This window comes from Ambystoma mexicanum, chromosome 2p, assembly GCF_040938575.1.
Source record: "Ambystoma mexicanum isolate Mex_15411 chromosome 2p, UKY_AmexF1_1, whole genome shotgun sequence".
Taxonomy (NCBI): domain Eukaryota; kingdom Metazoa; phylum Chordata; class Amphibia; order Caudata; family Ambystomatidae; genus Ambystoma; species Ambystoma mexicanum.
This window is the reverse complement of record NC_090923.1, coordinates 1,425,974,743-1,425,990,305: the sequence shown is the minus strand read 5'-3', so window position 1 is coordinate 1,425,990,305 and position 15,563 is coordinate 1,425,974,743. Positions and strand designations below refer to the sequence as shown.

Here is a 15,563-nt window from a genome sequence, read left to right as displayed (position 1 = left end):
CGTTACTGTGTACTGTCTCCTGGAACTATTCAGTCTCGGATAGCTTGCGTCAAAATGCCTTTCAGGGTTCAGATTAGGTCCAAACGCTTTCCTATGTCACCCCTGCTACTGCAGTTGCATGACCTGTGAATTTATTCACTGGTAGGTGGAACTCTGTAGGTTTATCTGAACCCTGCTTCCTCCCAATAGGTGGTGGGATAGAGTCACGTGAGGAGGGAGGGTTGGGTCTTCTCTCATAATCCCTTATCTGATTTTCCTTTTCAACCTGGGAGAGAGCCCAGTGGTCTTTCTCCTGACTTTCTGCTTGAGCCCGCAATGCTGCTCCCTGGGAGTATTTTTTTTTTTATACTTTGTTTAACCCAAGGGTTTTTAAAAGTTTTTGCATTTCATTCCTTTCCATTTGAATATTGTTTGCCTATGGTCATTTTTTTTATAGTTGACAGTATTGTATCTAAAATTTTTGCTGTGGCAGTGACCCAAGTAGTTTGTCTGCCTCCAATTAGCCTCACCCACCAAGTCTCTACATCGAAAGTATGGCCTGCAGATAATATCTCCTTCAAGTAAGGACCTCTTATGGCCTCTACTTCTGGGCATCTTAACAATAGGTGTTTGGTCGTTTCCACCATAGCCTGGTCATTGCAAAATCTGCAAACGTTTGTGCTCTCCAGACCTCGTATCATCAAGATTTCGTTCGTGTGGAGTAAGTTGAGGCGGGCTCTTATAAAAGTATTCCTCAGCTTGCGGTTTGGATATCTTTTCACGTACGCTTGTAATTCGTGTAGTTTGTGCAACGTCTGTGGCAGGTGCGAAGTTAACTTATACGCAGCAGCCTGGTCCAAGGTAAGTATCCAATCAAGCTCATTTAGTTTGTTATGGATTTTCATCGGATTGTCCATCAACTCCTTTTTGGAACATTGAATAGTCTAATTTTTCTTCTTGGTCTTTGTACCATCTGTTCAGGACAGCCAGGCGCCCTCCGTCTGCCTCTGTATTTATAGCTTCAAAAAGCTCAGGACGATTTTCCAGCAATAATTTCCTAAACAACATCAAGCTGTTTCTTTTCACTATCGAGGCAAGCGAGAGTTGGCTCATTTCCCGTCTGATCAAAACCAATGGAGTTGAGTTTGGTAGATTTAGGACCTCTCTCCAGTATTGGCTTTCAAGTTTCGTCCAGATGGTGTGTGGTAGCCCCAGCATTGCTTCAGCTCCGTAGATTAGTGTGGGAACTTCCTTGGCCTTGTAGAAGTCCACAATTGGTATGAGGGAGAAGCGACCGTATCGCTTTAGCCTGCGATATTAAGTTCTTTATTTTTAACAGCAGATGTTTTTGCATTGCAATCTCCCTTGGCGAGTTATCCACCACAATGCCCAGATATTTAAATTCTGTGACTGTGTCGATGTGTTCACCTTCCAAAGACCATGCATATGAGCCGCTTTTGCTTCTGCCTTTCCCAAAGAGCATGATTTTGGTCTTGGGCTTGTTTATTTCGAGACCGTTTTGCCTTGATATAGTCAGTGAAGTTGTTAAGTTGTCGCTGCAGGCCTATTGCTGTTTGATCTGTGATAATGATGTCATCCGCATACATAATTCTCGAGATTTTCATTTGGCCAATATGCGGAGGGAATGATCTGACCTCTGCTTCTGATTCTTTGTAGTCGCCAATAAAGCTCAGAAATAATGCCGGGGCCAACGGGCAGCCCTGCTTAACTCCCTGATTGGTTGGGATCTCCTCTGAAAGTGCGCCTTGGTTGTCAAGCCTCACTTGGATCCTTGTGTCCGTATGTAGTGCTATAATTGGATGTAGAATGGACGCCGGGCAATTCCAAGACCTTAACTTTGCCCAGAGCCTTGCTCTGTTAACCTGGTCAAAGGCTTGTTTTAGGTCGATAAAAGCCATGTAAGTACGGGTGCCTCCTGCCAGGCTTTTGTATTTTAAGATGTTAACCGTTAGAATGTTAATTGTTGTTCCCACATTCTTTTTGAAGCCAAATTGGAGGGGGTCTTCGCAGGGTGCATCTTTAGCCCACCTTTGGAAATGTTGTAGAAGTAAAGAACCGTACACCTTGCCAATTACATTCAACAGGGCAATAGGCCGAAAATTTTTAGGATCGTCTCTCGCCCCTCTCTTGTAAATGGGTACCAAAACTGCAGTGGTCCAAGATTCCGGTAGAGCCCTTGCAGCTGTCAATCTTCAGAAGACCGCACATATGAAGTTGGCCCATGCCTCAGGATGTTCTTTCAGGTGCCTGTTTGTCAGACCGTCGGGCCCAGGGGCCCTGGAATTTTTCAATTTTTTTCAAAGTGTACGTCATGTCTTCAAGGTCGTGAAGCTTCACCCAGGGTTCTGTGCTTTGGACCTGTGCAGTGTCGGTGCTAACCTTAGGATCGAAGAAAAGGTTTGCGAAGAACTGTGTCCATTTAGCCTCTGCAATGCCATTGATTAAAGCGTCTGAGTTGTTCCGTTGCGTTTATCAGGGCCCAGAATACTATCGGGTTTTTGGTTGACACACTTCGCAACATGTCTTCTGAATCTTTTTGATACATGGCGAGACGATGGTCTCGCAGCCATGACTTATAAGCTTTTAGCTCGTTGATCCAAAGTTGTTTTTTAGAGTCAGATCTGGTTTTCACAAAACTTCTCTTAGCTTTCCTGAGTTGTCGTCTTTTCTCGACCAAGATTTGGTCGTAAGTATGGATTGATTTGTTCGTAGATGTTTTATTCTTCAAACTCGGTTTCTTAAAGACGTTCAGAAGATCACTGTAGTCGGGAAGGGTAGAGACGTGCTCTTGGAGTAGTTATTAGTCAGGGAGATGACACTGTTTAAGCTCAATGCAAGTCGAGTTCCATTTGCATTTGTTACGAGCTTTGGGGCCGAGGCTATTTTTTCAGTTGAAATGGTAGGCCAGGATAGGCATAGAAGATTATGGTCGCACGCCTTGGTTTTGACCACGTCGAAAGATGAAATGATAGACAGTAGGGCCGATGAGACGTAGATGTAATCTATTGTTGCCTCAGAACCACGACCTTCCCATGTTGGATACTGAGCTGAATTTCCAAAAGTGGCGGCCACATTGAACAGGTCTTTAGATTTCATCAATACTGACCAAGCTGCACCCCTTGCTTCAGCTTTGGTTCTCGTCGGTTTCTTTTCACATACAGCGTTCAGGTCGCCGCAAACATATAGATGGACTTCGAAGTGTGTAATGTATGCTTTATCGATTTCTTGTTCTACCATATCTAGAAAATCCTTGTTTGAGATGGCTTCTGGGTTCCAGTACAAGTTTATGATTATTGCTGTTGTCGAGACGGATCTGTTGTATAGTGCGTCCCAATACTTCCATTTTACTTGTACTGGAATCACCAGGAAGGAAAGTGTCAAGATTCTAATAATTTTCATACCATTGCCCATTCTAACTGCAGTTATCAAGCCCGAGGAGGGTCGACCTTTCGGTCCCTTTTTAGCTGTTGCAAAGGCTATTTCAAAACCATCTGATATGGGTTTTGTAGTAAGCCATGTCTCTTGGAAACACATGTTGTCAAAAGAGGCAAAGTTCACGTCACCCCGTACTGTAAGGTGCATAAACCCCCGAGTATTCCATGAGCAGAGTTTAGCTAGATTTGAAGTTGGGCCTGTTTTCGAGTCGTCGTCGCCAAAGTTCTTGTTGGCAGTGGATTGCTATTTTTCTTGAGGGCCAAAAGTTTTCGGAAGCCATGACCACATCTTTTGTAAGGGATTTGATTTTTCCTTGTCTTCGTTGACTTTTTGTTCCGATTGCACCTTCTGTGTACTCGTTCTTTTAGTCGGCAATGGTGGCCCAGCTGGTTTTCTGTCATATTTTGTCACTTCCACCTCGTCACTTTCTTTATGATTCATTGAAGGTTTACCCCGTGGATCTAGTTTTCTAGTGTTTTCTTTATGAAGTCTTTGCTTTGGCGAGTTTCTCGTCGATTCATTCGCCCATGCTTCTTGATGTTCCGTATTACAGTTCTCTTGGAGGTGTTTTTGTCTCCTAGTCTCAGGGGATCTATCGTTTGAGGAGTCATACCCTTTCCTCGTTGAACGGTTGTTTGGACTGAGGTAAGTTGGGTCTTCCCATTTAGTTCTTCTCTCGTCACCCAATTCACTTATGTCATAGCCCATTTTTAAGAGGTCTTTCAAGGAGTCGCACAGCCTCTGTTTGACAGATTTTGAGGAGATAAATAGATAGGCAGTTGCTCGGCGGCCTTCATGAAGCGGCTCCACTATTTGCAAATCTCTCGATTCCACTGGTCTTAGTTTCGGTATGCTGTGTAGGAACTCCATCACGGTTCTTCTGTTCAGGATTACGTAATTGTGACAAAGGCCGATTTGTTCAATTTTGAAAGCAGGCAGAGCTCTAGATCGCATTTTGAGTGGTACCCATCGACCTTTTTCTTCTCTTTTTCCATTTCTATTTGCTGCCCGATCTTCTCGCCATAGATGATTTTTGTGGCTATCTTGGTGCTGAACCTCATTTCCAGATGTGGATGGTAGATATTTCTTGCCCCGCCGGTTTTCTAGATCGCTAGCTTTTGTAGAGTGTAGTTTTTGCGGACCTTGGCTCGGGGTCTTACACCCCTTCTCGTCCTGTTTGACAGGACTCCCGTTAACAGAGCGAGTAATCTTCTTACAATGATCCTTCGATGGTAGAGATGGATGTTTACCTCCTACTTCTTTTGATCCTTGCTCCGATCGAGATTCGGCTTTGTGGTCTCCTTTTGACCCTTTTTCCATTGAGGTCTCGATAAGTTCTAAGGAACGGGGTTCGCAAGAGTGATTCAAGTTTTCGAGAACTTCTTCCATCAGAAGATCTTCTGTAGATTTTGAAGTGTTAGAGACTTTGGAAGTCTCCATATGATTTGTGCCAGTTGGGGTCAAAGAAGCCTCTGGGATTATTGGAGTTGAGCAATTTGAGTTTACATTTGGACACGCTCCATCACCATGGTTCTTCCTCCTATCTTTGAAACTCTTTTCCTGAACTGGTAGGCAGAATACCAGTTGCTTTCCCTTCGTTTCAACTGGTGTCATTGGCAATTTGCGTTCAGCAAAAATAGAGAAGTCTTTGTTGATAACTGCTTCCATGTTCTTTGTTTGTGAATTCTTTGAATTATTCAATAGTTTGGGGACTTTTTTTTCAGATGCAATGTTTTGGGCCTTCTTTGGTCCGTGTCCACTGACGGCATCTTTCTTTTGTGGATTGTGTCGCAGGTGTGTACTTATAGGCTTTGACCTTTTAGTTTGCAGTTGAACTGGCGAAGTTTGCTCGATTATGAGTAAGTCCGCCTCATCCGTCGACTTTGGGGGAGATTGAATTTTTTTTGGGACGTTAATCACGGTTTGAGACCTCTTTTCGATGCTTGCCGATGTAGAGGTCTTTTTCATTCCTTCTGGCACTATCGGCCAAGGACGCCGTGTACAAGCCTTGTTTTTTTCATGGTCCACCGCAGTGATATACCCTTCCAAATATGCAAGATTTGCATGCATTGTTGTCAGTAGAGAGCAATTGTCTTTTAATGAATCGTTTATGGCTTCATAAAGCTTGGTAAAGGGGGCCATTGCGACTGCCACCGCTGCCATAAGCGTCACCATATCCGGTCTTTTTTCTGGTGATTTCTCGGGAGAATGGTTTTGTCCGAGGGTTTTTCCTTTGTCCCTGCTTGGCGTTGTTATTGCAGATAAATCTAGGTCATTTGCCATTTGGTTTTGGCTGCCATTTGGTTTGCATCTTCCTCTGGTTCCCCACTCTCCATAAAATATTTAGATCTTGCTTCATCATTATGGTCAGTGTTTTGTATTTTGTCAGCAACAAGTTTTGCGGTTTCTAGGCTGGCCATACCGGACTTGATCTCCACTGTGATTGATGGCGTCTCCACCCCCACCCGTTCAACTGTAGGCGAAGCATTAGGTTCAGCTTCCTCTTTCTCTTCCACACTATGGGGTGGATTTTTATGATTTCCTGTACTAAGATCACCCAGGTCTGGTGCTGAGGCTGGAGTCGCAGTTTGAGAGTCTTCTGAGCTGTGCACCACTTCCAACTTCTCACTGTCAGGATTTGCAGTTTCCAGACTAGCCATACCAGTCTCAGTCTCCACTGTAATTGGTGGAGTTTCCGACCTCTGATGTTCGTCTGTGGACAAAACATTGGGTAAAACTTCTTCTTTCTCAACCATAGCGCTTGGAGGTAGATTTATGTGATTTTCTGTACTGGGTCCTCCCTGGTCTGGCACCGGAGGTGGAATCCCAGTTTGTAGATCTTCTGAGCTGTGCACCACTTCCAGCATCTCGCTGTCACTTATTTCACATATGTTATCGAACTTCCTTTTTCTGTGATTCACAAAGAAGTCTGCCACACTTTGAGGCGAAAAGATGTTAACTGCTTGTTGGCTTTTTGTTTTTGTACTGTCTATGGTTCGCCTTATTGACCTTTTTGGTCTCTGTTTTCCCTCATTGTTGGAATCAAGTCCTTTAGACTTGCCTGGGAATGTTGGTGCACTTGTCGATGGTGTATTTGTCAAAGTTTGTTTTTTCGTTTTCAGTTTTTTATAACACGGTCCTTCATCAGGTTGTATATCCGATGATTTTGATGACTGGCCGCCGTTTGGGTGGCTCGTGTTGCCCATGGTCTCATTGGCTTTTGATGTAGCTGTGTCTAAAGAACCTGCTGTAATGGGCATACTAGGTGGGAACGAGTGGATTTCCACTCCCACCTTTGCCGGGTTGCCTGCCGGTTGGTCATGTAAGCAGGGAGCTTTCTGCAAAAGTTCACAGTGTGCATTTTCCGTCATTTTCTCGCACCGATCATCCACCAGGGGGCCCTCCAGGACGGCCACTACTGGCAAGACTACACCGTGATCCGTGACCTTCTCCGTGGGTTCCTGTTCCGGGAGCCCCACCCTCGGGAGCTCCACTAGGTCTGCCGTCGCTTTAGCCCGCGGCTTTTCCCGATCAGCGGCTTGCTCCCCCGGACTAGCTCCCCCCATCACCGCCGAGCTCGACGCTGTCCGTCTTCCGACAGGCGGCGGGGCATTCGCGGCTAACAGGACCGGGCCTAGTCCGTGGGAGACGCCGCCCGGGATCTCCGGCAGAGCCGCGGGTCACCCAGGTGAGTTTGAGGTTGTTTGGACCAAATTTTGGCGTACGGGGAAGATGTCCACTCCCCGCAACTCTTTGTCGTTAGTGCACAGATCAGTGTGCTGGATTCCCAGAACTGGGAGTGTATTTTTTTCCATCGCCTCCTCTTTTGACCAAGTTGTTTTCGGACAGAAGCTTCTGCTACTCCCAGGCGTCGATATTGTTGATACTTGGCTCAAAGCCGGACTCTGTGTCGTTGCTGTAGCAGTTTGTTTAATCTGCTTTGAGTATTGCAGACTTTTCTCTGCGCTTGAAGGCAGTTTTCGGCCCACTTCAGCTCGTGTGCGGGGCCGTGAACTCCTTTGCTCAGAGTCTTTGCCACATAAAGTCGTAGTTAGCGAAGAATTCAGAGTAGCGTCCATGGCTGCCATAGACTGCCTGAGACTGCTACTCTGCCGCTACTCCGCGGCCACTCCGCGGTGTCAGGGAGCTTTTGAATGGTGGTCAGGTGGTCGGGAACAAATACAGTAAACATACTGAAGAAAAGAGTAGCCTGCAGTCACTGCCTGAGACTGCTACTCTGCCGCTACTCCGCGGTGTCAGGGAGCTTTTGAATGGTGGTCAGGTGGTCGGGAACAAACACAGTAAACAGACTGAAGAAAAGAGTAGCCTGCAGTCACTGCCTGAGACTACTACTCTGCCGGTACTCCGCGGTGTCAGGGAGCTTTTGAATGGTGGTCAGGTGGTCAGGAACAAACACAGTAAACAGACTGAAGAAAAGAGTAGCCTGCAGTCACTGCCTGAGACTGCTACTCTGCCGCTACTCCAGGGAGTATTGTACTCCCTCAGTGGTGGGGCTCCTGCACGGCTCTAGGCCCTGGCAGGTTGCTGACAAGCAACAACACCTGGGGATTCCCAATTGGGGACAGGGTATAACCAATTTGATATGATAGGAACTAGCATGCTGACTAACACATTCAGGGAAAGGGTGGACCATCAAGAAAAAAATCCTCCATTATAAAAGAATGCAGGCTCAGACAGAGAGCCATTTCCCTGGAGGGCAAAGGAGCAAAGAAGGAATACCTAAGAAAAGGCCAGAGCTTGGCCAATGCCGTAAGAGGAAAGATTAGTAAAAGGGCCCAAGTCCCCATAGGGCCAGATACCAAATGTTGGCAAAATCCAGAACCAGGGACAATGAAAGCCCAGAGCCTTTGGAGGGCTATATTGATTACAATGGGATGGGCCAGACTCTGAGAAGAAGTAAAGAGCCTTCCAATGTCCATCTCCGACACTGTAGTTACCAGACACAAGGAAGAGGAAGTGGCCAAAAGCCTGCTTACAGCTTCATCCCAGACACTGAAAGTGACTGAACACAGAAACAGGAAAGGAGTAAGCCAAGATCCTAATGTGTTTTTTAGCTTTGTTTTCTATCTGACAATGGCAAGAACACATCGCCAAGAATGAACACAGAAGCACTTTGATCAGGGGGGAGGCCTCTAGCTGGTGGGTATTAAAGCACAACTTGGAGAACAACCTGAGCAAGAGGAAGTAAATGCTTGCTGGTACAGTGCAAAGGTTAACTTCATGAGAGGGTGTAAAAGGTAACCTCATCAGCCCAGGAGTGAACCTGTGGCTGGAATGTGAATAACTCTGGTTCTACCATACCATATGGCAAGGAGGAAAATAAGTACTTGCTGAGACTGTGAACTCAAGAAGCGAACTGGGTGCTGTACACTCTGAGACTGTGAAGCTAAGAGATTGGATATACAAGAAGTGAGCCTGGGGAACCTTAGGACTGGGAAACTAGGAATGACAGGGTGTGCTTAACTCCCAAGACTGCAAATCGGGCCTAGCCATGTGACTCTGAAACCACGAATCAAAGGGGGCATGGAACTCCCATAGCCTGTATACGGCAGTCTGAGTAGTATGGAACGCCCACAGCACCTTATCCTATGTGTACTCCCTTAATAGTGGCCTCGCTTTGGTCTCCATTCAATCATTCCTGAAGACTTGGAATAGATGGGAAGGCCCATCTGCCTACCGTTGGCTTCTTGTTGCATGTTAGGTTTTTATGTTCTGCCACAGTTATTAGTGTCCTTTGTTGATTTCGGCAGATGCCACTAAATCTTGGAGGTGTTCTTCTCCACCTTCCTGTTGTCTATAAGAAGACCTTAAATTCACGAATGACACCCTCGTGATCTACTGATTCACTTCATCACAAATACATTGAGCACAAGGGTGTTGGTGGAGTGAACACACTATGATCTGTCTTTGGCATATTGCATGTCTCATTGTGTTGCCCAAAAGGCAGGAGCCTGTTTGACTTTAACACAAGTTGAAGGGGTAGCAGTGGATTAATTTTCTTGGAGAAAAGAGTGCAGAAAGACAACTAAGTGAATTGATATTATGTCAAAAGCAGTATGTTATGATGAATGGGAAAAAAATGAGTTCAGGACTATATTCTATGCTCCAAAAGGCTTTCTGTTTGTGGGTCTGTGAAGGTGGCATTTGCGGTGAGAAGTTTTCTACTCTTCTAATACTGTAGCATAGGTAAACTATCTCTCGTGTGGAATGATTGCAATTCAGTGGATAAGGTCAGATGCCCCTTTGTTAAATCTATGGAATGGCTCAATTGAGTACTTATTTACTGTGAATATGAACACTTAACATTCGCAATGAAGTCAATACATATTTTTATGTGTAGCCAATTTCTCGAATTCTACAACAACTTGTAATGCATTTCATTCTTTCAAAGCAATCAACCCAATTCATCAAGTTGCTTCGAAAGGATGAGTCCTCGGTGCGCTGATACTCTAAGAAACCAAAACTATTGTCAGTCAGGCTTTCCACACACTGCAGGTTTAGGCTTGAGGTGAAGATCGAATTTGCCAAATTCACAATATGTACTAGGACACAAATTAGGGTTCCTTAATGCAGAATGCGCAGTGCATGCGTTCATGTATCTTGAATGTAATCTGAATTGGGAGCGACGCATGTGACCGACGTTGATGTGCCCGTGCAAGTTTCTCATTTGAATGGCCGGTTTGTGCAGCCTTGATTGGAGAATCAAACGGACAGTCCGGCAAAGAATGCCAAAGGAGAAAAAGTATGTGGAAGTGGGAAAACTCAAGTGGATGGGAAAGGCTAGTTTTGTGGGAGTGTCAATTTGACAGTGTATGTCGGCTCAAGTGAAGAACCCACCAGCAAGCCAAAGAGATTTTGTGTTGAAGCGGTTATCCTGCGTAGTGCAAGACCCCGGTAAGTATCAACGTTTTTGTAAGAGTGGAATGGTAGAGGTGTGGTTGTGAGCGAGAGAACAAGTGATAGAAGGGCCTGATGTCAAAGGTTCTTCTGGAGGATTACAGGTTGATAGTGGGTTTGGATGTGTTGTGTGGCAGGACATGTCCAGGGCTCAAGTCGAGGGTACACGCGGGTGGACGAAGTCCCCCCTAGGTATTTTATAGGTTATGTGTAAAATGAAAACATTTAACTGACCTCTTTGAATTTATGCTATTCTGGGGATTCAAACCACAGTCGTTAGGGTCGCAGCCCAGGCACTTCACCATTGCACCATATACCATGATGAAAAGCCCAATACAACTAAAATTGAAATAACCTATTCTGGGACTGCATGTTCCAGGGCAAACATTGGTATTGATACTTAATTAAAAAAAATACACACCTTTTAACATTTTCAAACACAATTAGAAGAAAATATCCTCTCTTCGTTTTTGGTGGGTGTTGATTTTATGAAAGGCAAATGCCATTAATTCTGTGCAATTTGTATGGTTATGGAAGGCCAATTGAATGAAATGTGCATACGTCACCTTGATACACGTGGGATATGCTCATTTTTGGTGACGTCACGCCCAACTGCGAATTATCGAGTCCCCCCACTATTGTTTTTAGGACTTGACCTCTAGATATGTCCCATCTTTGCAAGGTGATTAGTGTGTAATGCACACCATGATATGCGCATGCCCAACAGTATTTTGGATATTTAAAGGGATATACATTTCTAAATTCTTTATCTTATCTGGCAGATGATCTATACGTGGATCCAAGGATGGTGATATTACATAGAGAAGGTTTTGAGAAGCTGCACCCGTTTACAAGCACATTGCAGGAATACCAAGAGAATATTCCATTAGTCGACTGCGCCGGAGTGGTTGGCAGAGAGGACTGGAAACCCAACCCCTTTCCCATGAATTATGTGATGCTAGCAAATGGAGGTCCAACAGTTAATGGTAATTTTGCACCGCATGCTTCACATAATGAGCAGCACTCTGGGTAACATCTCTTAAAAGGATGGGAGTATGAGGAAAAAAGGCTAAACGCCTTTTGACTGAGTCCAGCAATAGCATGGAGCCTCAGGGTACTCAAGACCAGATACAAAAAACATAAAATGACCTCTGGAATGCATGCAGAATATGTCGATTCATGGCACGGTGCAGAAAACAAGCAAGTGGATACTTAATACTGTGTTCGAAAGAGACAGGGGGCATCACTGCAGCTTCCAGCATAGATATCTACAAAAGATGCAGGGGGGCCGGTGCAGTAAACAGTAGTATGGCAGACTTCTGGCTGGGTCCAGACGTATGAAAGTAGCATGACAGGTTCATGCTATGACTGTGAAGCAGCATGGTTGCCTTAGTGGGGGCCTTGATGAAAGTATGGCGGCTTCAGGTCTACATCTAGAAGCAGTTTATTGGCATCTTGGTAGGGCTTACGTCTCATGTGGGAGGGTCATGGTGGATACTGTGGACTCCAAATTGCATTCAATGGAGCCCTATAGGAATACTCTGGAAGGGTTTCAAAGGAATATGTAGTCCTCAGGGCAAAGTCTACAGACCGTATCTGGAATCATGAGAGTTTATGAACACCTGTGATGTCTCTGAGAAGGGTCCTTGGGCAACTCTGCAATGACTTTAGATCAGAGCCTAGAACTGGTTTAGAAAGGGAATAGAATCAACGTGGAGCGGGTATGGCCATCAGACTGCCGTCCACAATGCAGCACAAGTGTCTTGGCACATAGTCCAAAACCAATATGCGCTACTTGGAGCTGAGATTGAGGGGAAGAGTGGGAGGGAATACCTCATGTATATGAAATAGAATGTGGTGTTCCTGTCGTGTTCATGTTTTTATGGTTTATCACATTAACTATGGGTCTCTTGTTCTGCAGATACTGGCCCGTGTGGATATTCGTCAGTGCATGTTTGGGAGGCAGCAGATACATTGATACTGCAAACAAATGGTCCTCCTGGGAATTTCAATCAGAATCAGTTGTTTTATGCAAAAATGAACTATGCAACTCGGATGCAAGCAGCGCAGAGAAAAGAAAGCAAGAAATCGAGGGATAGCCCAACCATGAATGCAAAATTAACCCCAAAGGTTTTATATACATGTACTGAATGTGGGAAAAGCTTTAGTAGGATGCGAAGTCTAACGACCCACCAAAAAACGCACCTAGAAAGTGAGTCTGGTCCTGCCATAATTGGATCTTCTGCACACCCTGATTTGTCAACATGCACTGAGCTCCCCCAATGGTCCTGAGAATCATTCATTTTGCATTTGACTCTAACATAAGGCTCCTCGTGTTCATATCTAATCTGAACTGGGCAAGCTGTGATGGGCCAAGGTAGCGATCACACAGTCACATAAAGGATAGGACATTCTTTGACCATTCTGGAATTCAGTCTCTGAGAACAGAATCACTTTAAAGGCATGTTACTGTCCCCCAAGATCATCATGTGTGAATACAACACTTGAAAGCAAAGGAAACCAGCCTTTGGGCACAATAACATGCACCTTGTGATGACAAAAATAATATGGCTCGGCACCAACAGGCCGTCATCGATTACTGAAGCATCTATCTCAAACGTCTTCCTATCGCTGACCAAGTACAAAGTTGTTTAGGGCAAACGGACAGAGCCTCACTGCCTCATATACTCATTTTTAAATTTCAATGGTCTTTTAGAATAGGTCTTATTCCAATTGACTTGCATTTGTAGACACTTTTGCTTAGATAACTTCCCTAAAGCGAGAACAGAAATCACACCCGTTGATGTGCAATGTCTCCCAAATTCCTTATGGTCTGAAATGTTTTGATTATCTTGCATGTCTAAGTTGGGCTCAATCCTCTCTTTATGCCTGTAAGCCACACATGGTCTGCCCTATTGTGAAAATGGGGTATCCCCATGCACTGGTAACTCTGAACCGTTTCTGGAACTAAAATCGGTTTTCCCAGTGTTGAACATGTAACTAGCTGGCTCTGCGCAACTGCCATAGTGAGGGCTATTTTTCTGCTGAAGTGTTCCTAATTAAATCAAATTATTGTGTTTGGTTAAATCCCATTAAAAATGTATAACAGGGTATTGAAAGGGTGCCCTTCACTACAAGATATACAATACATGTTGGTCAACCCTGCACTCAACTGTACACTCAAAAGGGGTACCCTTGTACAGACTGCTAATTAAACCCATTATTTATGTATACCCTCACTTCCCAAGAACGTGTTCATGATCCTGAGTTTGTTTTATACATTTCCTCCAGCTTTTGTTTTTAATCATGGAACTCCATAAGGTTGTGTTCTTGATCTTTCGGTCTTCTTTTGCTGCTTCTAAATGTTCACCTCCCTTCTCTCGAGCTGCGGTTTCTTTTTGCAGATACCTAGTGGTTCAGGACTGGTTCCCATGTAACGTGAAGGGGGAGGATCCCTTCCAGCAAGCATTGAAATGTCTTGATCTTCACTATGTTGTCCATGAAGATTGCCTTTACAGACCTCCTCATACACCACCCAGGCAGCAGGTGAACGTGCTAAATAGATGGAGGCAATGCCAATGTGATAGGATGGGTATAGCGTGGTGTTCACCAAGGCTGTAAAAAAAGAGAGGTGGGTAAAGTAAGGACTTTCTAACGATACCTTATGTAAGCCCATACCACGAACCTCCTAGGAGATGTAGTATAAATAGGTACACCTAGGCAACCCATCTGTTATGACGGGCCAGAGTCCAAAGATTAGAAGTCATGAACGATGGGTTTGGTCTGACGAAAAACAATAGTCCACGAACGGTCCGGACCTGATGGAACACGGATGTTTGAGTCGCTACAGTAGAAATCTAGTGTCTTGCTCTCCCTTTAAAGTTTAAGCAGAGTCTTACAGCTGACGTGTAAATCAAACCTCACTACAGTAGTGTTTGTCGTGTTCCAGCACATTCCAGCCATTTTATCAGATGCTGTGCTTGTATCATGGTTGGTAAATCTGGAGACCGTGTTAAAGTACAGTAGCCTTTGCACTAGTGTCCAACAACGTTATTATTCTAGGGAGGCTGTCACAGTTTGAGATTGTGGGTCCATATTCTTTCCGGGGCAGGTTCTTTTCATTGGTAGACAATGTTATGGGAATCTGTGGATGAACTGATGTGTGGTCTGCCTAGTGTTCTTTAAAGCACCCTCCCTTATTTGTCAGTGCTACTGTCTGCAACTTGACTTGCTGTAAATATTTTATTTCATAAATGGTTCCCAATCTCTTTATAAAGGGTGTAGGTTGCAATGTGAGGTCCCTACTTCTATCCTTTTGCTTTTGAGAGTTTGCAGCACAGGACTGTCCCTGCACCTGTCATCGCACAGCAATAACTATTGCCTTTTCCTTTTCTAAGTGTAGATTTAAACTAGATCCCATCATTTATTTACTTGGGCACCAAAAAGGACCACAAAATGGCCGTCACAATAGCACGGTTGTGACGGGTGTCTTCAAAGTTTTTCTTTGAGCCGGAAAACATTCTTTACAGACACAAATAGACGAACGAACGCCATGCCCATTCACTCCTCGTCCCGCAATCAATGCCATCCAGGATAATAGTGTTTTATTCTTTTTAAATGAAGACAGGATCGAGTGAATTACATTACAGTTTCAATAGCTGTAAACCAATAAGGACGGAGAGCACTTAGTTCACGTTTGACCTGGGAACTGCCTTTATGTATTAGTTAATAGCCCTGAGAATAAGCTGTTGTATAGACTCCATGAATCGGTCACTGTAGACCATAACACTCCTTGCTAGAAGGCTGCTGGACCGACTAAGCCATTGTAATGTATGGTATGTGTTTTAACTGAAAGATGTTATATTTTGATAGAATGTATTTAAATGCCATGTTCTTTGAATTTTAAAACTTGTATTAATATTTTTGCATTTGAAATAAACGCGAATACATTTTATTTGACATCCAAGTCAATGTCATTCTATTTTAGTGCGTAGTACACGTGTCCTGGACAGTACACAAAAAATCTCTCTGGGAACCTCTGGTCACTGTAGCACTGCACACATCCTACATTTGCTAAGTGTGGGTAACTGTGACAAATAGCAGTCGTACAGGTAGCCCCCTCTACTGACCTTAGAGAAAATCCTCAGGAACTTCTGCAAAAAGAATCATCATAAAAGCTATGAATGTCGAGTTAGCTAGTTATATCCACT

General features: G+C 44.4%; 1 protein-coding gene across 1 annotated transcript in view; it reads left to right on the top strand.

The window, feature by feature from the left end:
* LOC138567582 (zinc finger protein 567-like) overlaps positions 1 to 15,312 on the top strand; it is a 265,074-nt gene extending 249,762 nt beyond the window's left edge. The window contains exons 7-8 of the mRNA XM_069645955.1: positions 11,136 to 11,339; positions 12,275 to 15,312. Of these exons, the coding sequence (XP_069502056.1) occupies positions 11,136 to 11,339; positions 12,275 to 12,645 (575 nt within the window). The 3' untranslated portion in view covers positions 12,646 to 15,312. The remainder of the gene's footprint in view (positions 1 to 11,135; positions 11,340 to 12,274) is intronic.
* Positions 15,313 to 15,563: the final 251 nt, after the last annotated feature.